At 36.5% G+C, this 24,892-nt stretch overlaps 2 protein-coding genes across 7 annotated transcripts in view; one reads left to right on the forward strand and one right to left on the reverse strand.

The window, feature by feature from the left end:
- The window catches only part of STK26 (serine/threonine protein kinase 26), a 52,049-nt gene extending 30,408 nt beyond the window's left edge, over positions 1 to 21,641 (forward strand). Inside the window, exons 3-13 of one of the 5 annotated variants that reach the window (XM_011958244.1) lie at positions 530 to 760; positions 1,349 to 1,414; positions 9,177 to 9,233; positions 13,948 to 14,056; positions 14,144 to 14,301; positions 15,166 to 15,351; positions 16,775 to 16,923; positions 17,972 to 18,065; positions 18,517 to 18,579; positions 18,661 to 18,797; positions 19,838 to 21,641. In XM_011958244.1, coding sequence (XP_011813634.1) covers positions 530 to 760; positions 1,349 to 1,414; positions 9,177 to 9,233; positions 13,948 to 14,056; positions 14,144 to 14,301; positions 15,166 to 15,351; positions 16,775 to 16,923; positions 17,972 to 18,065; positions 18,517 to 18,579; positions 18,661 to 18,797; positions 19,838 to 19,862 — 1,275 coding nt within the window. In that variant the 3' untranslated portion in view covers positions 19,863 to 21,641. Of the gene's footprint in view, positions 1 to 529; positions 761 to 1,348; positions 1,415 to 6,640; positions 6,653 to 9,176; positions 9,234 to 13,947; positions 14,057 to 14,143; positions 14,302 to 15,165; positions 15,352 to 16,774; positions 16,924 to 17,971; positions 18,066 to 18,516; positions 18,580 to 18,660; positions 18,798 to 19,837 lie in introns of those variants that run through there. The other 4 variants (XM_011958245.1, XM_011958248.1, XM_011958246.1 and 1 more) reach the window with 4 other exon arrangements.
- Positions 21,642 to 22,787: 1,146 nt separating this feature from the next.
- FRMD7 (FERM domain containing 7) overlaps positions 22,788 to 24,892 on the reverse strand; it is a 50,832-nt gene continuing 48,727 nt past the window's right edge. Inside the window, exon 12 of one of the 2 annotated variants that reach the window (XM_011958249.1) lies at positions 22,788 to 24,762. In XM_011958249.1, the coding sequence (XP_011813639.1) occupies positions 23,668 to 24,762 (1,095 nt within the window). In that variant the 3' untranslated portion in view covers positions 22,788 to 23,667. The remainder of the gene's footprint in view (positions 24,763 to 24,892) is intronic. The other variant, XM_011958250.1, reaches the window with a different exon arrangement.

The raw sequence follows: 24,892 nt of genomic DNA on the forward strand, positions 1-24,892 counted from the left end.
TCCAGCTAAAGAAAAACAAAGACCTATAAAGCCTGGAGTCTTTTGTGGTCTATATTATTTAGATGGCGGTTTGGAAGTATAGCTGTTTGGGATATCCGAGTTGGAGAGAGAGGAGAGTTAAAAGGTAATATTGGCAGAATGTTAGAAACTTAAAACAGTTCACCTTAGCTTAGGTTAGATATTCTCCCACTATTGCTACATTTGCATTAATGTGTAAACTGTGTATAATCAGCAGCTTTATTCCAAAAAGTGCCTGATGTTTTGGCATGCACCGAATGTATTTGCTGTGTGAGAATGTTTGTGGTAGCAGGATCAGCTAAGCTCAGTTAGTGTGTGTTTCACTAGAATATGGACTAGCTGCCTGTTTGGGATTACAGTTGTTCTAACAAAGCACATATGGGGAGTCAAAGAAGTTTGTATGCTTTTATAAAAATTGGTTATTGTCTTATGTGATTTAGTTTCCTTCATTAAAAAAATCTGATTCAAAACATTTGTGTTCTTTCTTTTTCTCTCTCTCCACTCCCTTTAGAATAACATAGCTGATCCAGAAGAACTGTTCACAAAATTAGAGCGCATTGGGAAAGGCTCATTTGGGGAAGTTTTCAAAGGAATTGATAACCGTAGCCAGCAAGTCGTTGCTATTAAAATCATAGACCTTGAGGAAGCCGAAGATGAAATAGAAGACATTCAGCAAGAAATAACTGTCTTGAGTCAATGTGACAGCTCGTATGTGACAAAATACTATGGATCATATTTAAAGGTAATGTGTGTGCTGTATTATTTAAGTCATAAGGTATTTTCATTAGAAGTTTTTTAATTCTATTTTTTTGAAAGGCAGTGTCTTAAATTAGGATTTGGCAGTCTATGGCCCCCAGGCAGAATCCAGCTCCATTTATAGTGCCAAATAAACCGTTGTTAGATTTAGCAGCTGTATCCTGAATGCATCCCAGTACTCAGCCGCACCCCTTTTCCACACCTGAACTTTTGGTTTGACGGAGAAATGCAGCTGGTCCTAGAGACATATCCTTTGTCAGGAAAGAGCTATCCCCCTGTGTTTCCAGACACTATTCTCAATGGTCTTGACTGTCTCAACCTCAGAATTGATGGAACATGTAAGTGTGTCACTTATTTCATTGAGTTGTGGTAGTTATTTACACATTTCTCTCCCCCACCAGGTTGTGAGCTCCTTCATAGCAGGTAGTTAAGCTTAATCAGTCCTGGTACTTACATCCCTTAGCACAGGGTATGGCACGTCTTAAGCACGTGATAAATATTTGTTAAAATGGAATTAAGTGGAATAACATCTGCCTCTGCCTCCAAATAAAAGTTGGATTTTTACTGGTTCCAGGATCATGGGATTAGCAGATACCTAAAGTTCCAGCAGATGGAGATGTTACTACATAGCAGAAAACTGGTTGGTAAAACCCAATGGTTCTTGGGTTCCAGAGTTGGAAGTCAGGATTTGTGTCTGTTGAAATGTGAACAATAAATAGTTGAAAAAAAAAAAAGCCTCCACGAATTCTAGCTTAGTTTGCAGTTTGAATCATTTTAAAATTAAAATTGTTTATCCTTGTATTGCAGTTTTTCAAATGAAGACTGTACTAGATCTTTGCCATATAGGGTTTAAAAGGAGGGAAGTGTTTGTTGTTACTGGTTGATCTATAGGCCAAAAAGAGTGTATCTATAACTAATTAAGCTGTTGGCCTGCGTAAAACTTAATGCTATCATTTTATGCTCTGCTGACCAAATAAAACTTCAAATATCCATCTATACCTTTACCAAATAGCCTGTCTTCAAGTTCACAGATTCTTTCTTCTGTTTGATTAGTTCTGTTATTGACACTTTATTGTATTGTGTCATTTCATTCATTGTATTTTTCAGCTCTAAAATTTCTGAGTTTTTAAAATGATTTAATCTCCTTGTTAAATTTATCATTTTGTTCTTTTATTGTTTTCCTGATTTCACTTGTTTCTTTGTATTTTCTTGAAGGTTGCTGAGCTTCCTTGATACAATTATTTTAAATTATTTGTCAGGCAGTGTATAAATCTCCATTTATTTGGAGTCAGCTACTGGGAAACTATTGTGTTCTTTTGGTGATGAGATGTCTCCTTGGTTTTTCATGTTTATTATTGCCTTTTGTTGATCTCTCTGCAGTTGGTAGAGCAATTGCCTCTTCCAGACATTACAGGTTTCAATGTGAAAAGACCTTCTTCCTCTGTAGGACAGTGTGAGAGCAATGGCTGGGTGGGTTGCAGTGGTTCTGGCTCCAGTGAGGGCATAGGAGCATAGTCCCTGTGCAGCTTTGTCATTTGAGATTAGTGTTAACAAAGATTGCAGGGATCCCCAGTGGTCAATACCTTGGGTGTCTATAACAGTGGTGAGGGCTGTTTGAGGTCTTTGGTGGCGAGAACTGCTAGGGTCCCCCCAGTCTCTTTTTCTTCCACCAGAGAAATCATTGCTGAGTAGATCCCTTTTGGCATTGGGTCTGGCTTGTGGGCCCACTTGAGGTGGCACTAGTGTCTAGTGAGTGATGCCCATGGAGTGGCCACAGAACTAAGGCTTCAAGCATAAGCATGTCTAGAGGGACATGCTCTGGGGCCCAAGCCAATAGTAATACCAATGTCCTAGGTACAAATACCCACTACTGCTGCACAAGTCTACAGTGGCTCTAAGGGTGGGGTGGGGCCTAGCTATTTGTAACATCTGAATTGGTGTCTGGAGCATAGGCACGCTCAGAGGGACCTTGTCTCCAGAGCCTGGGATGTGAGCTAGCTCACTATGGCAGTGATTGGCTCAAGTGTCTGAGCTGTGGGTGGGTGCAGTACAACCACTCAACTGGTCTGGAGTCCAGAACTCAGGCTAGCTTTCAGTGGTGACTGTGTGGATGTCCGGAGCATAGGCACACTGAGAGAAACCTTGGTTCTGGGGCCCTGGGGTGTGAGCTAGCTCACTGTGGCAGTAGCTCCAATGTCTGAGGTATGGTTGAGCTCAGAGAAGACACAGAAACTGGGTCTGTAGTGCGGGCGCTAGTGGAGCAGCCATGACTTAGAGGTCAGGAGCCTGCACCAGTTTTGAGAGTGGTGGCTTCTTTCTCCATGTGGCTCAACAATGTCTTCTTCGTGAGATGAAAGAGTTTTGTAGTCATGTATCCCTCTCTGGGGTTCCCTGGCAGAAATGGCTGTTGGCTACCTCAGCAGCAAGGGAGGCCAGTGTCCTCTGCAGAGGAGGCCACTGGGGACCGTGATGGCTTCTACTGTGTAGTGATACCAGTAGTCTCCACCTTTCATCTTTGTTCCTAGTCATTTCCTGGCCTCTCAGGTATGCTGATCTCATCAGTGATCCTTTCTGTGGAGATATTCTTTCTTTTTTCTCCACTGTGTTGCTGCAGATTGTTAAATGGGTCCTTGAATCCTTCCAGGGTTACTTGGGTTTGTGGATAGCTGTCTATATTTGGGTTTTTTTTTTAATGTATATTTGGAGGGAGGGGGTGATTAAAACTGGTATCTCCTCTGCCGTCTTGGTGACTTTGTCATCACTTTCTTGATCTATCTGTATCTATATTCGTTAATACTGATATAGAAATTCATCACAAATTTCACTGCCTGTTTACAAAACCTGACTTATTCTAATATTAGATGTATGTGGAATGAATGCATAGTAGAATGAATCATTAAGCAGCCAAACAACCACTATGTATTATACACTGTATTAGGTGCTGAGGATATAAAAATGAACAAACTCACTACTGCTGTCAAGGCACTCACAGTCCAGTATTGCATTGAAATGATACAGATTCTATGATTAAAGTATGCAAAAGGTATAGATGATGCACAAATAAATAGTCACTTCTGTCCTTTTCAGGAGTGGCATGAATAAAAGGCCTCCAAAAGAAGGTGATAATGCTAGTAATTTCTATCCAATTTCAGCATTTACTTCTAAGTGTTAGCTCTTACTGTATTTTACTGCATACATAATTATCTGCTCCTTTGTGTGATAATTTTGCTGTAATATTTGTTCCTAAAAAGCTAATTCAGCCCATCATAATTCGTTTTTAGAGAGCTCATGAGTGATTACGCAGTCTCAGTAGTTTTAGGTTCTCCTCCTAATTCCCATACAATTCCTTGGTGGTACATAGCCCCAGGAATTTGTTGTCGTGTGTGCGTGTGTGTGTGTGTGTGTGTGTGTATCATTTGCTCATTCTGGTTTACTCTTTCTGGATTGAATCCCGGTAATTCCAGACCCTCTCTAGGGCAAATCTGAATCCTTGCTACTTTTAGGCACCTGTGACAAATACACTATTTTTGGTTGCTGACCTAAAATATTAAATAAGCCCTATTTAAAATGGCTATTCCATAATATATTGAAAAATTGGTACTGATATGGTTTGACCATTTTATTGATTGCTTATTTATTCATATTCAATATTCCTATAGAAAATGAGTTACAGCTATATCTTCTTTTCCTAAGATTTCATATAGGGTGTTTTTTAAGTAGCATAGTAGTATACATGTACTAGTCACCCAGTATTTACTTAATCTTTAAATAATTAAAAACTAGTTTTTTGTTTGTCCCAAATTTTGATTGTAAAGTGGACTCAGACCAGCCAGTGCTACAAAACCATTGTCCAAGATAGCTTCTTAAAGGATTAAATTGAATTATTTTTATCTCCTTCACCCATCATTAATTAAACTCTATGATGTAAAACACTACTTTGAAGAACATGTTGCTTCATGATAAAATTGTAGAAATGTGCAGCTGGCTTATGTTATTTGTGTTCTGAATCTATTTAAAGTAAATAAATGTGTGTATATATACATATGTCTCTCTACAAGACATATGTATGTACACACAGAGAAAGAAATATTCTATAATCTTACAACATTTTCATACTATTTATTTAAATCACTTTCTTAAGTTTACCAACTCATTTACTTATCATATATATTACAGCATATATGTTTGGGTTTGTATTTTTTTCTAAACTAAAATCACATCAAATACAACAGGGTTCTGTTCCATGTAGTCAACATAAGTCAAGGCCACATCCTCTTAGTACCATCGAAGAACTGCGTTATCAGTAAACTTACATACTTATTGTGGCCCGTTGTTCCATTTCAGGTAACATGGAGAATTTTGAGTCAAGTTAATTAAGCAAACTGGGAAATGGGTTGTTCTTACACAGGATGTCATCCATAACTAAGACCTCACTGTAAGCTGGAGGAAACGGTTATTACATTTGAGAGAAAATTATATGCTCTTTGAAACTGTATGCAGTTGTAGTGATTTCCTTGAGACATGCAAAAAATGTACTAGGTATTCATTTTGACTGAGCTCACTGTATAACTTCATTTTTAAAAACAAGAGTTAAAAACCAGACAAACACATCAGTATGACCACAGTGTTTTCCTTTAATTTTAGTTCACTGGGCAGATTTTCTTGACAAAGTTAGTCTTTATGAAGAGTGCTAAAATAAGCAAACCCTTCCCTTCTGATCTCATAATATTGGAATAATCTTTTATAATCTTTAAATATTTTTCTAGTTCAATGTAAATCTTAAAATGACACTCAGGCATTGAATAGAATTTGAATCATGCCTTTATTTGCTGCTGAAAATTGCCTTTAGATTTCTGTGTATGTTAAGGAAATATTGCTTCCCACCCACCATCACCAATATTTATGAAAAAAAGAATTGAATAAAGTGAAATATTTCAGAATCATCTGTACGGCTTTGTGGCCTTCTCCTTATTTTTCACTGAAACTGTATGCACTTACAGCCAGTGTATGTATACTCAATGCCTCTGGAATATTCTTTTATTGTTAACATTTCTTTTGGAGTTCTCTTATAAAACTTGAAGAAAATGGAGGCTGGAAAGTTTGTTCCTTCTTAAAATGTTCTTTTCTCAAAATAGGAATAGCTTTAAACTTAATATAATATACCTCTAAGAAGCCCCATGTTAGATTCAATTCAACAGATGTTTATTTATTAATGCCTACTATGTGTATTCCTCTTTTTTTGCATATTGTGGTTAATCTCATCTACTTTGGTCTGACAACTTCTAAATTGATGTCTCTGGTTTCATCCTCTCTGCTCAGCCCCAGATATGCGTTTATAACTTGCCTCATATTAATAGCCTGCTTATCTGTGAGTACATCAAGTGCAATAACCCTCAAACTAGGGAGGTAGCATTTGAACTAAGTCTTGAGTATGATTTTGGTAGGGGTTGGAAGGTGAGAGTGGGGTAGGGACACAGCATTCCAAACTGGAAGAAAATGACTCAGAAGTGGTAAATTTTCTAGCCATATTCTTGGCAAGATGATCTCTACTGTCACTTCCAGTTTTATAAAATCTTATGTGCTGTATGATTTTTTTTAATCAGGCAAAATAAACACTAAATTTGCCATTTTCTCTGTCTCCCAAGCTGGAGTACAGTGGTGCAATCTCAGCGCACTGCAGCCTCCATCTCCCAGGTTCAATCGATCCTTCCACCTCAGCCTCCCGAGTAGCTGGGATCACAGGCATATGCCACCACACTTAGCTAACTTTTTGTACTTTTTGTAGAGATGAGGTCTCACTAGGTTGCCTAGGCTGCTCTCAGACTCCTGGACTCAAGCAGTCCTCCCACCTCGGCCTCCCAAAATACCAGGTTTACAGGCGTGTTGTGCAGCCCTCACCACCACTGATTTCCAGAACAAATAAGGATTCCTTATTTTCAGATCTAGAAATTGAGTAGTTGTAATTTTAATGCTTAATGGTATATACTACTTTGTAAAGTCACATTTCAAGCTTTCTATGAACATGTTTTAGTGACAGTTGGCAAGCTTCTGTTTTGAATTAGTACAAACAAAAAGGCACACATTGTTTTTAACTTGGAAAACAGGTGCTTTCATTCATGCAGAACTGCAACATAGACAGGCATGTTTTATAAGATCTTTTTCTTTTACATGTCAGGTGAATGGAAAGCTCTCTGAATTCATATGATAGAGTATAGTACTTGTTAGAAACAAACTTGTGGCAAAACAATTTTTAACCTATCCACCATTTTAAGAACAACTTTTTTCTTCTCTTGCAAAAAGTGTAAAGATACGTCAGATTCACAATTCTCAGGTTGTGAGTGCCTAAGTTCTACACACAAATACAAGTCACATGAACCTTTCCTGGAACTCCTCTTCCCTCACCAGTACTATGGGAATTTATTTCCTCTATTTCCTAATGTAGACTTCACTGCTAACCAAGACTCTCAGCTTTCTGCTCGCAGTGCATGCTGGTCATCTATGGCAGGACAGAGTGGATATCAAGATTACTGGAGGAAGTGGTAGGGGAACACTGTTCCTCCCTTTCTCTTACAAATTCTACATAGTGTCAGCATACGGAAAGGAGAATCATTTTGTCTTAATTAACTGGGCCCTCCCTTCACGATCCCCGACCCTAGGCCACATCCCATTCCCCACACTACAACGTCAGTTCCACTCTGATTCTTCAACTCTCTCCCATCCCCTAAGCACTCATCATCATGTCACTGGAGTCCATTCTCTGCCTTGATAAAGTCACATCCTCATGGAGATGCCTGGAAATTTTAAATTGGACTCCTGAATACCTCCCAGGGATTTTTGAGTTTGAGGGCTACTGGCAGTAGCTTGAGAATCTTCACCCCGCAGCTGGGGTTGTAAAGGTGAGAAATGTGTTTCTGGCATCCCAAGTTGAAGCACAATGCTGAATATATTTTTCCACTTGAAATATTGTTAAGATATAAATAGTAGTGAGTTTCCCTGGTACTTTTCATGCTATACTACGAATGAATACATTTGTGTGAAATTGTTTTTTGGGAGGACTACCCCAGGAACCTAGGCATTATTTTTATGGGAAATGCTTGCTTTTAAATTTCCCAACATCTTACTTAAAAATCAACTTTTGGAACACAGTCTAGTCACTACTTGGCTGCCGCCAGTATAGTAAAATCAACCATTCTACTTCCAGTCAGCTCTGTGGTCCCACAAATTTCAGAGAATACCACTCATGAAATGGTATGGAGAGAGAGGTGTCCCTTGTATTTCAAGCTATAGCTAAAACGAAAAGGGTTTAATGGTTTATTCCAGTGTTTAACTGATGGTACTGAATGGTAAGTGTGTATATGCCCGTTTTAGAATTTGTATACATATATTCCTCCCAGGAGGCCCATTTCCTTTTGTTCAGCTCACAGCGAAGTTAATTCCACCTGGAGTAATCATATGTTTTTGAAGCTACACTCTCCCTTTTTCTTATCCATTTACATCAGAGGTAAAATGAACAATATTCTTTCTAGGTTCCATGTGTGTACCAAAAATACCCATTAACCATAGCTGATAAAAGTTTGAAGTACATCAAAACAAATGAAAGCCAACAACTGAAATAAGGCAAAATGTCCATTGTCCTCAAACTCAAACCCAAAATTTGTACAAGCCCTCATTTACCTCCTCATTACTGTATTTTCTTTCCAATATCATTCAAGATAATTATTTAAAGTTTTGTTTTTTTAAATAAAAATTACTAATAGTTCAACAATAACAAATAGTACTTTCATTTGTTTAGCTATATCATAGGCAAAAAGGTATGGGGGTAGTCTAAGCTCAGAACTTTAATTTGGAATGTTCTATGGAAAAAATATATTCTGGGTTCCCAAGCAACCACTTTTAAACTTATATTTTGGAATCTGTTCTTTGTTTTTTTTTAATTTTTAATCTTTGTGGCTACAAAGAAGGTGTAAATATTTATGGGGGTACATGAGCTATTTTGATAAAGGCATATAATGTATAATGATCACATCAGGGTACATTTACTCTTTATGTTACAAACAGTCCAGTAATACTTTTCTAGTTATTTTAAAAAGTACAATTAAATTATTATTGACTATGGTTACCCTGTTGTGCTATCAAATACTAGATCTTATTCATTTTCTCTAACTACTTTTTGTACCCATTAACCATCTCCAACTCCCCCTCCCTACTATCCTTCCCAGCCTCTGGTAACCATCCTTCTATTCTCTATCTTCAAGGGTTCAATTGTTTTAATTTTTAACTCCCACAAATAAATGAGAACATGCAAATAGAATCTGTGCTTTAGTATGTGAGATTTAACATTTTTGCTAGTATGTTATTTTGGCTCAGGTTTGTAATTATTAAATTGTTTCATGGCTTTACAGGGGTCTAAATTATGGATAATAATGGAATACCTGGGCGGTGGTTCAGCACTGGATCTTGTAAGTATTTTAAAATAATTACACACAGATGCAAATGTGTGCATATGCACATACCTTGTTTTTTTAAATTGAAGATCAGTGGCTTTTGGGCACTCTAAGTGGTTGCTTTAGTTAATATGTTCAAATTAAATTCTTTTTTCATGACCACTACCTTATGTAGGTACAGATGTATTGTACGTTTGAACATGTTGCTGGCATCCTAAGACTATGTAAGAATGCAAATACCTTAATAAAATAAAGTATCCCAAATTAGAAGGGGATGTATGTGTCCGTTGCTGTCAGTTTGACTTTTGCAAGCTTATCCCTGAAAAAAACTGAGTTTTCTTATATTTTAAAAAAATATATAATTGAGATAACTGTCACTAAAAGTGATTTTTATGAACTGAATGTTTGTGTCCCCCCAAAATTCATATGTGGAAATCCTAACCCCCAGTGTGATGGTATTAGGAGGTGGGGACCTTGGGAAGTAATTAAGTCATGAAGGTGAGTTCTCATGAATGGGATTAGGACCCTTATGAAAGAGGCCCCAGAGAGCTCTCTGACTTTCTTTCCATCATGGGAGGATGCAGTGAGAAGAAGGCCTTCTGGAACTCAAATCTGCCAGCCCTTTCATCTTGGACTTCTTTCCCAGTCTCCAGAACTGTGAGAAGTAAATATTGTTTAAGCCACCCAGTCTGTGGTATTCTGTTACAGCACCTGAATTGACTAAGATAGTGGTACTAGGGTTCTCACCAAGGTAGGCCTACAGATCCAGTTCTTTGCAGAGTTCTCTCTGCCCCTCTATAGGTTATTTGGAAATGTAATGGCATTTTGGGTTGTCACAATGACTTAGAAGTGCTCCTACCATTTCAGTGGTCATGGATCAGAATGCTAAAAATGCTAAAATCCTGCAGTGTGCAGGAAAATTCAACCCAATGAAGATGCATTCACACACAGAATGCCTTTGAGAAACACTGGTTGTTCCCCAATTTAGTATGATCATATCAATGTTGAGTTTCTTTCCCATCCTTAAAAATCTTTATTAATATGATACTATGTTTAAAATTCAGTATGAGTTATGAGAGGCAACTTAGTGTAGTAGAATGACCACTGGGCTGGCTTAGGGTGTTTGAGGTTATAGGTCTGGCTCTGTGCCTGTGAACCAGACACAAACTTCCTGGACTTAGGTGTTCTATAAAACAAAGAAGTTGCACTAAGTTATTTCTAAGTTCCCTTCCATCTTTAATATTATATGATTTTTTTATTTGCATGCTTCTGCCTTAGAAATTATAGAGTATGCTGTTTCTAAGAAAGTGTTTTGATTAAAATAATCAAGTAATATTTTAATTCTTATTTTTTTAGGTGGAGATGAGTTTTCCTAACTGAAAGTGATTAAATATTTTTAAAGGCTTTAACCCTGACTGCCAGTGACTCAAAGTTTCAAATAATTTTATGCACAGAAATGACCGTAAGAGATTTTCTTTCCTTTAGGCAGAACCATATTTAAACCATTCTAAAGAAATGGTAATTAAACTTGATGGAGGGCCTCATCTACTACTAGGAATTCATGTCAGTTTAATCAGTTGCTGAATTTGGTAATCTTTCCTTGTGTCTAATCTAATTCTTATATCCTAAAGCCTGAGTTCTTTTTTTTTTTTCTTCCCTCTCTAGTGAGAGAACACCACTGATGTTTCTTTGTGTAATAATCCTTCATGCATATGGAGTCAGGCTTCATTCTCCTCTTGAAGTTAAATGATCTCATTTTTATTTGTCTTGTCACAGAGTCGTATTATTCAATAGTTTTTTCATTAGCTCTACAAGAAGCCTCTCAATTGTTTCATGATCCTTCTTCCATTTCTTAAATATTAAGAGCCCTTTCCAAATTTATCAGTTGCCTTATCTGGTCCCTGAGGGTGCTCACCATGTCTCTTCTCCGTTTTGGAAGCACTGGCAAAGTTAGGCGACTCTGTTCAACAGGATCACTGACAGCAATGTTAAGCAGTGAACACTGGCCTAACCCCAACCAACAACCCAAATCTGTATCCCCCTAGTAGTAGTTTGGTCAGTTTTATGAAATCTCGAAGTTAAATGATTGTGAGATCTTAATCTCATCCTGCTATTCTGAACTCTACTTAATAAAACAAATAGCCATTAGTATCAGTTTCAATGAATGAAAAATGTTGTTAGTACTGTATTGGTTAAGAATAAAAAAACCTAGGTCGTAAACCCAGTGCGAACACTGACTGCCTGGCAAATATTGGGCAGCCCTTTAGCCTCTTTGTGTCTTAATTTCTTCACATGTTAAATGAAGAAATTGAATCAGTAATCTCTAATTTTGTGTTCTTAGCTCTAAAATTCAATAATATTGTGATTTAATTAGAAAACTCATTTAACTAGACTTTACAGGGAGAGCAGATAATGGGAAAATGTGCTATTCTCTTTTCATGTATATTCCTGTACAAATAAATGCTATCATTTGAGGGAATCTAAGACAGGATTAGGTGTAGAGGAAGGCTCTGCTACTAAGAACAAGAGGAACTAAGAGGGATGTTTAGCGGAGAGTGTTTCTCACATTAAACTGGTGCCTGGTGCCTAACTAATGGAATAACATAAGATTACAATTTGTCATTTATGTCAACATTATACAGTGTCTACCTTGAGTCACTCCCATTCTTGAAAAACAATTTATTGTATGTGAGCAGACTTTGAGTATATTGCACATCATTTTATTGAGTTTATTATGCTCCACTTCTTTCCAAAAAGAATCGTGGTGGCTTGCAACAAAAACACATATAGTAAGATGACTAGAATAAAACATGAGCCCCAAGAAAAAAGAAATAATATGCTAACCATAAGAGAGGGCATAACATAGCAGACTGCATTAGGGACTGGCTGGAAGTTAAAGAAGTGTGACGAAGATCCACGAGCTCACAAATGTACAGTCTTTGAAAGAGTCAAGGTCCCTCTCTTGCATATTCTCACTTGACAACAGAGGCAAATTATACAAGGCAAGTAGGCTGCCCTGGGACAGAGATGTTATCTGTTAGAGACATGGCAAGGTCTTCAGTTATTGAAGATAAGTTCAAATGGAGAAATGTGTCTCCTTGCCACAGAGTCTTTCTTCCCATCCTCCTCCAGCACCCAGTTAATTGAGACTTCACTTTTATTGAATTTTAACATGAACCTAAAATATAGCAGATAAGTTCGTGAATCTTTAGGATCCCCTTTTTGTTGTTTTTACTTGAATATTTTTAAAAACTTCTGTATTAGCTAATATACTGGCTTATTTATGTTACTTTTAGATATCCTTCAGAATGATAGCTAGTAGGCCGTACATTAATCTTGCCCAATCACTTAAATAACCAAGGATATACCTCCTCTGGCCTTGCCAATGTCCTATGATCAGATGATACTAATTACTGATCTTAAGTAGTGTGACGTTTGTCCTTCAGTTCTTTTGTAGTACCTCAGAAGTTCATTGCCAGCCATCAATAAAATAGTGTGCCATTTTCACCCTTTCTAGAAGACTTTAGAAACTACTTTAATCACTACTGTTTGAGTAGAAACTTTGGGGTGGAAGTTGATAGATTTGAAAGTAAATAGATAATGTTACCTAGGAAAGGGACCTATTGAATTACAGATCCCCGGAGAATACTATATACCCAGACCACAGTTAATATTAGATGGTGAGACCAAAGTATGAGTTCTATTTTAAGCTGTTAAATTTCAACATGAAAGTGCCCTTTATTCAGCATAAATATGGCATTCATGAAAGATGAAATACACAAGGTGCCAAAGAGCTGTGGATCCCTCCCAGTGTGAGGCAGAGTGGGCAATGTTTGATTTTCACCACCTCTTCCCTCCTTCCAGAAGCAAACAGAACTCCACCTCGGCTCTGACTTTAGATTCCCACCCTTTCCTGTAATAATATTGTACAGTCCACTGTTTGTGCTTTATGAGGTACCAGAATTTTAAAATAACCATTTATTTTAAAGAGGGATTTTCAGATATTCCATTACAAGTTCTCCTGAAACCTAATCATTGCTTTCCTTGTATTCCAGTTGGAACTATTGGCTTTGGTACAGGGATGGTAAAATAAAGGGATATGTGTTACATTTATTTGAAAAACATTATCCCTCCATGATTTAATTTTTTTACAATCATAGTCTGAATAGTTTAATTATTACATTCTTGGCTAAATTTACAATTTCAGTCTCAAAATTCTTTACAATATTATTAAAATACGTAAATACTAACTGATGTGATCAAATAGTTGCTGTGGAAATCTCATGGATTCTCTGACCTAAAAATCAGTTTCGTGTCAATATGTAGTAACTTTTCCACAGCAAATGCCAGAATTTAAGTAACTGATATCTCTTTTTCTCCGTCTAAAGGAAAGATAGTTCGTTCTGTCATTATGTAAGCATATTTGTTCCATCTTTGATGTAAATATTCGGGAACCTCAGAATCTGAAGCCTAGTATATAGGTGAAAGGGCTCATATTATCTTTCATTAAATTGAATCATTAAAAAACCTGTTCAGCCCTTTGATTGAACTCTTTTGCTTTCTTCCTTCACATTTTACATTTTTCCTTCCTTGTTTAGATATTGGTTTGATAAACAGAACAGCATCATGTGTTTAAGTGATCTCTTCATTTCAAAGACACCAATTTTGAATTTGATGTTTCCAAACTTTTACACATGTGTGTATGTGTGTGTGTGTTTTTCCCCTTAAGCTTCGAGCTGGTCCATTTGATGAGTTCCAGATTGCTACCATGCTAAAGGAAATTTTAAAAGGTCTGGACTATCTGCATTCAGAAAAGAAAATTCACCGAGACATAAAAGGTATACAAAAATCTAATATGAACCTGAGAAAAATAGAAGCATTCTGAGCAAGCTGAGTTTTCTTTTCTTTTCTTTTATTCCTCCTAGCTGCCAATGTCTTGCTGTCAGAACAAGGAGATGTTAAACTTGCTGACTTTGGAGTTGCTGGTCAGCTGACGGATACACAGATTAAAAGAAACACCTTTGTGGGAACTCCATTTTGGATGGCTCCTGAAGTTATTCAACAGTCAGCTTATGACTCAAAAGTAGAGTATTACCTGTTCAAACTGTTTTGGGTTTGTTAATAAATTGTATATGGCACACTATCCTAGTTGATACACTGCCTTATTTTTCCTTGTTTCACAAGTGTTTCTTAAGCTAGAGTTATGTCGTATTTTGCTGCTTAATCATAAATTCCCTCACAGCTAACTAATATTTGGACCCTATTCACTTCAATGGCTTTTCATCCCACATGGAATAAAATCCTAAGTCTTTTCTGTGGCATATAAAGCTCTACACAATCTGGCCATTATCTGCCTCTCCAGTCTTATCTCCTACCACTCTCTTCTAGATTATTCGTCCACAGTGGCCTCGTGGTTGTTCCTCAAACATAGCAAGTACACCCTGGCCTCAGGACCTTTGCACCTGCCCTTCCCTCTGTCTGAAAAAATCTTCCTCCCACAATCAGGTCTGCTTAAACATCACTTACACAGAGAAGTCTTCCCTGGCCATCTTATGTAGATTTGCAACACCCTTGCCCCCATAATTCATTATTCTCTTACTATGCTTTGTTATTTTCTTCACAGAAGTTAACACCATCTGGCACCATATTATTTATTTATTTATTTGTCTCTCTTATTAGAATGTAATCCCCTTAAGAGCAGGGATTTTTGTCTGGCGTATTCACCACTGAAATCCTCCATTCTGAGAAGGGTACCTGGCACAAAGTATGGAATTCATTATGTTTTAAATAAATGAATTATAGTAATAAAAATTTATTAACACCACATTTTCTTGAGAGACAAGTACTGTATGACCATTAGGTTCCACAGACTATTTTGTGGTAGTATATTGTAATGGAGTTTCAAAGTGATATACATATATATATATATTTTTTCCTCTTATCTTAGGCTGACATTTGGTCGTTGGGAATTACTGCTATTGAACTAGCCAAAGGAGAGCCACCTAACTCTGATATGCATCCAATGAGAGTTCTGTTTCTTATTCCCAAAAACAATCCGCCAACTCTTGTTGGAGACTTTACTAAGTCTTTTAAGGAGTTTATTGATGCTTGCCTGAACAAAGATCCATCATTTGTGAGTATATATTGCTATTATTACTATTTATTTTCTATTATTAGATCTACTTATAGCAAAGGCAGCTTTTCCTGCAGTAGGGAACATAGTGCATGTGAGAATTGTCTAAGATCCATCCAGGAACCTGGTTCTTCCTTCTGTACTGCTACTTCTACTGAGTTATTAACCAGATTCTTCATTCTTTTTCTCCTTACCCTTTGTTTTTTTCTTGGTCCCCAGTTTCCTCCTTATTCTATTCATTATTTCCTATTTCAGGGGGAAATAAATTTGAGAAATAAAGTTAACTTTATATTATGTCATTATTAAAGTGCATGTATAAATACAATGATTTTTATTCAGCTGTTTTCATTTTTCATGAAAAGTTATGTTTGGGTTTAACTTTTTTTTTTTTTTTTTTGAGTCAGAGTCTTGCTCTTTTGCCCAGGTTGGAGTGCAGTTGCGTGATTTCAGCTCACTGCAACCTCCATCTCCCAGGTTCAAGCGATTCTCCTGCCTCAGCCTCCCAAATAGCTGTGATTACAGGCACCTGCCACCATGCCTGGCTAAGTTTTGTATTTTTAGTAGAGATGGGGTTTCACAATGTTGGCCAGGCCGGTCTCGAGCTCCTGACCTCTAGCGATCCGCCCTCCTCAGCCTCCCAAAGTGCTGGGATTACAGGCGTGAGCCACTATTAAAAATAGCCAGGTTTAACTATTTTTATTTAGTGTTTAGAAGCTTCAACGTGAAGTTGTATACTTTTCCTAGGCTAGTGAGCTCCATTCATTTACTTGGCAGATTCGATTACAGTTGTTTTACTGTTGTTGAAATAAAGCTGCCTTGTGACTTTTCGAGACGAGAAATACACAAGAGCAGTCCAAACTTGATAACTATTTTTAAGTTGATAAACATTCTGATATTAATAAAGTGAAGGCGGGACATTCTCCACAGCACCTAGTGTTTGCATTTAGATGCAATAGACATTGATGTCTGATGGAGAAGGGATTATATGTGTAGATAATAACAAAATTACAGCCTTGCAAGTTTTCATCAGTTTTTTTCAAATTTACAGTAAATGTGATTAAAGTATTTTAGAATACTACTTTGAAATGTTTTTAAATGTTTACTTTCTAAATACTGTCATGTGTCTCTCTGCTTTTGAGAAGGCCCTGCCTGCCAGTTTGCTGGTGGGTAAGCCACCTGCTACCCATTGGGCTTTAACAAATTCGGACACCAAAGTAGTAGATTCAATGCGGTTGCCTTGAGCCACTTCAATAATAGAATTAGCTATTTTCCTACAGCATTTTAGTTGTTCTTATGTCTACAGACATACCTTTATACCTTTTAGCTTAATAATTCAGATGATTTTTTTAACCATTCCTTGTAATCATAAGAGTTCAACAATTGTAATAATTGTAATATGCAGCCTTGATCTTTTTATCCTTAGCGTCCTACAGCAAAAGAACTTCTGAAACACAAATTCATTGTAAAAAATTCAAAGAAGACTTCTTATCTGACTGAACTGATAGATCGTTTTAAGAGATGGAAGGCAGAAGGACACAGTGATGATGAATCTGATTCTGAGGGCTCTGATTCGTATGTACAAATTATTTAATTTTTATGTAGGTAGCCTATTTAAATATTGTATATCTTTTAGCTATGATCCAATGTGCTTGTTCTAGCATAAAATATAAACCATATTTTGAAATTTCACCTTAGAAACTGTAAAAATCTTTTTCAATCACAGTCTGGAATACAATGAAATTGGAAACATGTTTTACTTGGAAGTGAATAACTCTAGTTTTAAATGGTCTTGGTCTAACCCCTAGTGGATACTTGAGTATATTACAAAAGTTTGGAGCAAGAGTCAATTAAAAGTGTTATATTAGTTTGCCCAAAGTAATAAGGAGCTGTGTTTTATCATACTTTTGATGGCAACCTGCAAAATCCCTCTAAAGAACTGACCTCCAAGCCTTTCCCACCTCTTGGCCATGTACCAAATCAAGATCAGACTGATACATTTGAATATTCATTTATGTGTAATTTTTATTTCTTGAAAAAGTTGTAGTGTTTTATAACAGCAGCGTTTACATTAAAAATTCAGCCTCTAAGTCCGTCAGTTAATTTAGACTAGGAAAGTCTGTATGCTATGCCAGAATTTAGTCCTCTACCAGCTGAACTGGCAAAAAGGCAACACCAAATTTATTTAGATACTACCCTGAGATTCTTCCATTTATGAGAAATTGCTCAATGTTGGAAAGGGATAAAAAATATCAGAATAATTTGTGCCCTATTCTGATGGGTGTTAGCCTTAGCTTCCCATAAGAGTCACTCATGGAACCTTGAAGCAATCACAAGCCACACCACTGGAGATCCTGATTCAATAGGTGGGGAGCAGTGAGGGACAGGTATTTACATTTGGTAGGAGGTCTCAATGAAGCACACATCGAGCTGAGAACCACTCCACTACCACTCTGTAGTAAAATGTAGTATTCACCTGAAGCTGAGATCAGATCTTTTTTGTACCAGGAGTTTTTAAACATTGGGACAATTATTCCTTTAGATTCTACATGCATTGATTTGGTATTTTTGCCAAGCTGAATCATTTGGTCACTTATAGAGGTATCTTTGGCAATCTCTTTAGGGAATCTACCAGCAGGGAAAACAATACTCATCCTGAATGGAGCTTTACCACCGTACGAAAGAAGCCTGATCCAAAGAAAGTACAGAATGGGGCAGTACGTATATGGAGACAATTACTTACTCTTCATACAGTTTTTCAAACTATGTAGTGAGATTATAATGGCCCAAAATTGTTAGGATTGAATACCCCAAATGCCTGTCTGCCTCACTGTGTTTGTAGTATGCTTCATTTGTCATTAGTTTTGAGCTAATTAAAAAAGTTAATAGAAGTTATTTAAGTGGCCATATTGGTATTCTTTAAGTGCATTTCACCTAGAGATACATAAGCCCAGGGAATCATAGGTATCTATTGTAATCCCAGAAGTTAGAGGACTTCTGGATGATGAATGGGAATGAATGATAGGAAGAAAGCTTAGAGACTTGCCTTGCATACAATATGTTTTGTTTTCAGTGGGGGATTCAAATTAGTTCATATTTGTTAAATAATAAGAAAATCATAACAATTATTTTAATTTCATGTGTATAATCTGTATCATTTGTTCAAAGGAGCAAGATCTTGTGCAAACCCTGAGCTGTTTGTCTATGATAATCACACCTGCATTTGCTGAAGTAAGTACAGATTAATTGGCCTTGGATATCTGTTTGAAGTAGTATAATATTTTAAATGTTTTAATTATTACTCTTTCTCAGCTTAAACAGCAGGACGAGAATAACGCTAGCAGGAATCAGGCGATTGAAGAACTCGAGAAAAGTATTGCTGTGGCTGAAGCCGCCTGTCCCGGCATCACAGATAAAATGGTGAAGAAGCTAATTGAAAAATTTCAAAAGTAAGTTGGAAATGTCATTTTAAAAATTATTTTGCATTTTCTGTTGTATGTTAATTTATGATGCAGTGTAATTTCTTTGATTCAACCATACCAATTATTCCTAACAAAGTCACCTTTTAATACATAGTTGTATACTTAAAAATAGTTTTTGTTTGTTGCGTATCTTAAACATTAGCTTTTGGAATGATTATCTTTAGGCATGACAAGGTAGTTTTCCACTGCATGAAATGGCTTGTTTTTCTTTCTCCACTAGTAGGAGTATGGACAAAAGGTCACTGAGCATATTCTCATTTGAGCTCTTATTAATATCATTGGGGAATGCTTTCTTTCTTGCCACTACCCTCAGAATTTAACAAAACACCACTAGTTGCGTAATTTCCAGTGCTAAAGTTCCTACATTTGACCTCCATATGAAAAGTTAAGGAAAAGGTAGAGGGACTCAATCCAGACTGAAAAAGGGCTCTTATGTTCAACTTCAGTTTCTATGTTGTCTCTTGAAATATTCATTTGATTTTGTTCACATTCAAAAAAGTTCTTCCATTTAATTTTTAAAAAAATTTTCAACAAGACTTTTGTATGCATGTACACACATATACACTCCTTAGCTCAAGCAAGCTATGAGGTGATACTAATTTTAGCCTTGACCTTGTTATATCTCTTCTCAGTGCATCTTTATATTTCTTTGTTTGTGATGCCACTGGGATCGAGTTGGAACAAACTCTGTGACCTGTGAAATCACACACTCTCAAAGATCTTTCTATCTGATAAGGCTCACTTGTACTCGTAAACCTAACCCCCCTTAAAATCCCTTATATTTTAATGAAGACCTCCCATTTGAAAACAAATCAATTGGAAGTTGTGAAATCAGATACAGAAGGGATTTTTGAACTTGTTTATATTTTAACATCTACATGATGAGATTCCATAAAAACAATGTATGCCTTTTGTGGAATCAGTTTCTTCATTGCAGAGTTCATACAAAAGAGAAATATAAATATGCATAGTTGTACATTTGTTTACATTTTAAAAAAATTTTATAGGTGTTCAGCAGACGAATCCCCCTAAGAAAATTATTATTGGCTTCTGTTTCATATGGACCCAGAGAGCCCCACCAAAGCTACTTCAAGCTTAGCAATGCTTAACCCATGAGCTCCATGTGCCTTTTGGATCTTTGCAACACTGAAGATTTGGAAGAAGCTATTAAACTATTTTGTGATGGTGTTTATCATTTTATATTTTGAAAGGATTATTTTGTAAGGAGTAACTTTTAATACTATAGTTTCACCTGTATTCTAGTAAATGTTGAGACACCGTTTTGCTTTTAAGTATCCCTATTTCTTAAGTTACTAGGATGAATACCTTTCACGTCTTCATCTTTAGTTGACTACAGTCATGAAACATACAGGTCTTTCAAAGTCATTCTCAGTATTCAGCTTTTGTAAATTATCAAGCTTCAAAAAGCGTTTTTTGTTGTTTTTTTTTAACATACATATTCTAAAAATGACTATTGGTGGGGAGGTGTAAATAAGTCATACCTTCTTAAAACAGAAAATTTTAGTAAAGTCTTTTAAATGAAACCTGTAAAAGTATTGATTCTTCTACCAAGTTGATATGATATTCCAGGCAGCTCAATGATTATCACATTTGAGACCCTGTGTTTGAAGCATTTACAGGCAATGTACAGCAACAGAAGTACCTCTTGGTGTATAGTATTTACATTCCCTTTTAGGTAGAAGAGGCAATTTTACCCTTATTTAACATGGTTAGAAATTTAAAGCAAGATCATTTACCCAAGGATAGGTGTTTGGTAATGTTGGAGGAGTTAGTCTGGCTTCATGTTTTATATCTTCAACTAAAATCCCATACTATCTGCTTGGATTTGGAGAGCCAAAAAAAAAAAAAAAGGCTGATTGTCATGTGATTAAATATCTGATCCATAGGTATGAATATAACTTACACCAGCATATTTTTGCCATGGTAGTGAATTGTCCTATAAACTATTTATATGTTTTTGTTCTTCATAATTGTCACTAATAAGCATCAGTTTGTTGTTTTTAAAAGGATATTTAAGTGAGCATTTTCTAGTTCGTGTGAAAATAACCATAGTACAGGATGATTTCTGTCCACTCAAAGGTAAGTTAGATTGCACAGTTAATTTTCACTTATATTTATGGTACTGTTATGTGGGTGATGCCTTTTTAAGCCCAGTATTATGCCTGCCTAAGTTCTGAACTGTGGCTATATTTCAGTAGTTGTAGAATTATTGATATTTAGTTTTGATAGTTAATGTTTAATTGTTTGGATCTGCACAATTTGGTTTTTGCACAAAAGTCATTTTTAAAACAAATCTGAGTGATTGCCAAATATTAGACGAAAGATATTCTTCCTGTAAGGAATACAGTTTTTAGTCAAAGTGGCCATTACATCCTCTTTTTACTTTACATGGTATAGATACTTGAGAAGATTGTTGTGGTGTTGTATGCCAAGAAAATTCTTTTTATTGGTGCCTATATTGTAACACTTATTTTTAATGCATTGTATTTTGAAGTAATGGTTCGGTTAAATTTTTCACCCGCTGTGTAACTGAAACACAATTACAGTTTATAATCTGTAGAAGTCTGGAGATAATTTTGCAACTCATGTTATGGGTTAAATGAATATTTTTGTAAAAGTAAAAGCAACAAATTTATAAACTGATTATTTGAAACTTTACAACACAATTGCATCCCAAATACAAATTGTATTGCTTATTCATTGTAGCTATTCGTCCTGTAAACTGTTTCTAGGTGAAGCATACTCCAGTGTTTTGAGGGTTTTGAAAATAAATATTTAAATTTCACAGTCCTCAATGTTTGTTTTCCTTGAGATGGGGGTGTGGTATGGGACTTCAGTGTTTCAAATTATTTCTCCTTTTCCTTTATTGTGCAAACACTAAAATCGAAGTTTCTGTTGGAAACCAGAAGATACTCTTCACATTTCATTAAGCATTAATTATAGCTATAGGGAACATCTGTCCTGATTTCTAAGCCTCCTGTCTTGACCAAATTATTAATAACGTCCCCTTTCACTTGAAAGTGTCCTGGGTTGAACAATAAATTATATGGTCACCCTGATTATTATATTATTAAGAGATCATATACAGATATAAACTTAGTGAAGATTTTTAGAAATTGATATGAGAAATAGCATTAACATAAAGGAGTTTAAGTTTTTCCTAGAGAAGAGGTTGAGGGTGAACTTAGCATTAAGGATCTATGGTATTAATATGTATTAATATATTCATATATTAATTATATAATATTCTAATAGTATACTATGTTATATTATTAAGCCCAGGTGATTGGGTTTCAATATATTCTTATTATTAGATAGCTACTCTTGACTTGTGAGTTACCAACCTGCTGACCTGTACAAGGAATATGGGGCACATCCATGTAAGTTAGCTGCTTTGCTGGACTCACTTTGCTTGTGAGTTACTAAATATGAGTCCAGGAGCAGACAATAAAGTGCTAGGATGGAGGAAAGGAGTGGGATGAGGTATATTAAAAGGGATTTTTCTGATGTAAAGACTAGGAGAGTAAGGAAACTATTCCATTAGTTTTTTTCTCCTTTAAGTTGTATATAAAAATAACTTGCCTATAGAATTGCCTCCTTTTTTTGAAGTTAGTAGTAACATTATCTTGTAAATATGTTGGACTTTAAAATCAAACAAAATAAACTTCTCAGATAGAATGCTGTACCTTCTAGGAGGACCATTAGAGAAATTCTGAATGGGTCAAAAATGGAATTTTGGTTAATTAACTCACCCTGGTATTAGTACTATCCTTTTTTGTTTCAGCTACCCTTCAATTCTACTACTTTTCCTCTCCTTGGCCATACATTTTCACTTGCCTCCCTCCTTTTTCTTGTTGTGTAACTGTCCCTTTCCTTAGTAAAATAGGCCAGAACCAATCACTTCTGAAATTGATTAAAACAAAAGGAAGAACATAATTATAATTTATTTTTTAATTACCTGGATTTTCCATCACACTTTATTACAATAACATTCATTTCCTGGCCTGCATACATGCAAGAAGCTATGACAAAAAATAAATTCTGGCAGGAAATATTAGATAAACAAACTGACCTGTTAATGTTTCTCTTTTACTAGATATAGTAGATCGTTTAGAATATAGAAGTTATAAGTAAAACAACAGGATATTTTTATCAGGTTTATGTCTGGCTGTAGAAATTGATTTAATTCATAAATTTCCTAGGTTTAGAATTCTGCCAAGTCCTAGATTAATTCTAAACCTGTATTCTCTTGAGAGGATCTATGCCACCACCTTGTTCCTGAGGCTGTAGGAGGGCCATGCTCCCCTTATATAGGTTATAAAAATGAAAGTCTTTAACAAATTACAAGACCATTTCTACTGGTCCCCACACAAATAGTAAAGACTGAAATATTCGTTCAGTGTTTTTTAAGAGCACAAAGATCAACACATTCACAATCTACTAAATCACTAAATGCCATTAGAAGCCAATTCCAAATGCCAACCCATACTGTCACCATTCTTCAGCATTGAAGAGCCTGAACTTCACTCACAATGTCTCTGTGTGGAAGTATGCAGTGGAGATGACAAATACCCACCTCACCTTGCCACAGTGCTGGGGAGGAGAGGGCATGTTCTAGAGTCCCTTCAGAGGTACTGGAAGAGTGAAACTCAAGGAATGAGGCAACAGCTGGATCTTTCATAAGGTAGGTGTCAAAAATGAGATTTTCTGAAGACCAATGAATATGTAGTAACCAAGAAAATGGTTTCTACAAGTTTCATTATTTTCTACCTAAGTCGGTAACATGGAACTGGCAAATGTCCATAGGTTCACACTTTTAAGCTAAAAAGTAATTACATGGTTTTAGTGAAGTCCTGTCTTCAGCAGTTGGTGTGTTGAAAGAAGCATCTTCATCTTCTTCATCTAACTGTAGACTACCAGAAGACAAGCGGATTCTGGCCATGGGTGACCTTATTTCTTTGCCATACAAAGCATAGTAGTCTGGTTTAAGAATCTCTGATTCAGAATCACTGGATTCACTAGCTACATACCGTTCTGCTGTACTTTGATCCATTAGAACTGCTGACAACTCCTGCTCTGCAAACATATATGTAAACATGTCTGCTTTACGACTGAGAGCAGGACAAGGCCCTAAAGGTCTAAATTCTGATCCAAAAGGAAAATGAATAGTTTTCATGTCTGATTGGCTCTGGGACCTTTTAGGGGTTTGCTCTTGAATGTTAGATACAAATGCATCTTCCAAATTTGGGTCTTCCTCTTCTAGACCTACATTGATGTCGCTCCTAACACTCGTCCTGGCTATAGCTTCTTGGAGTCCTTGCAGATCTTGCTGAAAGCTCTTCATTCTGATATTCCTTGGGCTTCTTTTGGCTGGCTTCATTGCAGTGGGCTCTATATAGCTATCTGGCCTTGTCCTTTCCTCTGCTCTGGTTGGGGACCGTCTGGGCACCTGGAGTGGCTTGTCCACATAAAAAAAGACCTGGGGAGGCATAATACCAACCTGCTGACCTGTACAAGGAATATAGGGCACATCCATGTAAGTTAGCTGCTTTGCTGGACTCACTTTGCTTGTGAAGCCAGAAGATGTGCTCTTGTGATTACCAGCAAACTTACAGCTCCTTTGGAAGGAGCTTAGAGGACTCCTCTCTGAAAAAAAGTCTCTGGGATCAGGGTTAGGATCAGGCTCAGTGTTAAAGACAGGGTCTGTATAAATAAAAGGGAAAGAGGAACTGCTTTGGGACTGATGTAGCAATGTGGGATCCGCCTCTGGTTTGGAATGCTCCAGTTCAGTTGCAAATGTCACCTCCACTGCAGAGTTCCTCCTCCTACTGTCCAGCACCGGCTCAGATGCGTGCACTCCATTCACATTTTGGTAGTAGCTACTACCGTATGCTAGTCTCAAATCTTCCACCTTGAGACAAAGGATACATTGGTGAAAGAAGGAAAAGGCCATTTGGTTGGGGCTGGGGGAGGGATCTAAATTAGCCTCAAAGTTTGAAAGGTAGTTTTTCATAAAGTCATTTAACAAGATCCATGTTCTA

The sequence above is a fragment of the Colobus angolensis genome, unplaced genomic scaffold, assembly GCF_000951035.1.
Source record: "Colobus angolensis palliatus isolate OR3802 unplaced genomic scaffold, Cang.pa_1.0 Scaffold463, whole genome shotgun sequence".
Taxonomy (NCBI): domain Eukaryota; kingdom Metazoa; phylum Chordata; class Mammalia; order Primates; family Cercopithecidae; genus Colobus; species Colobus angolensis.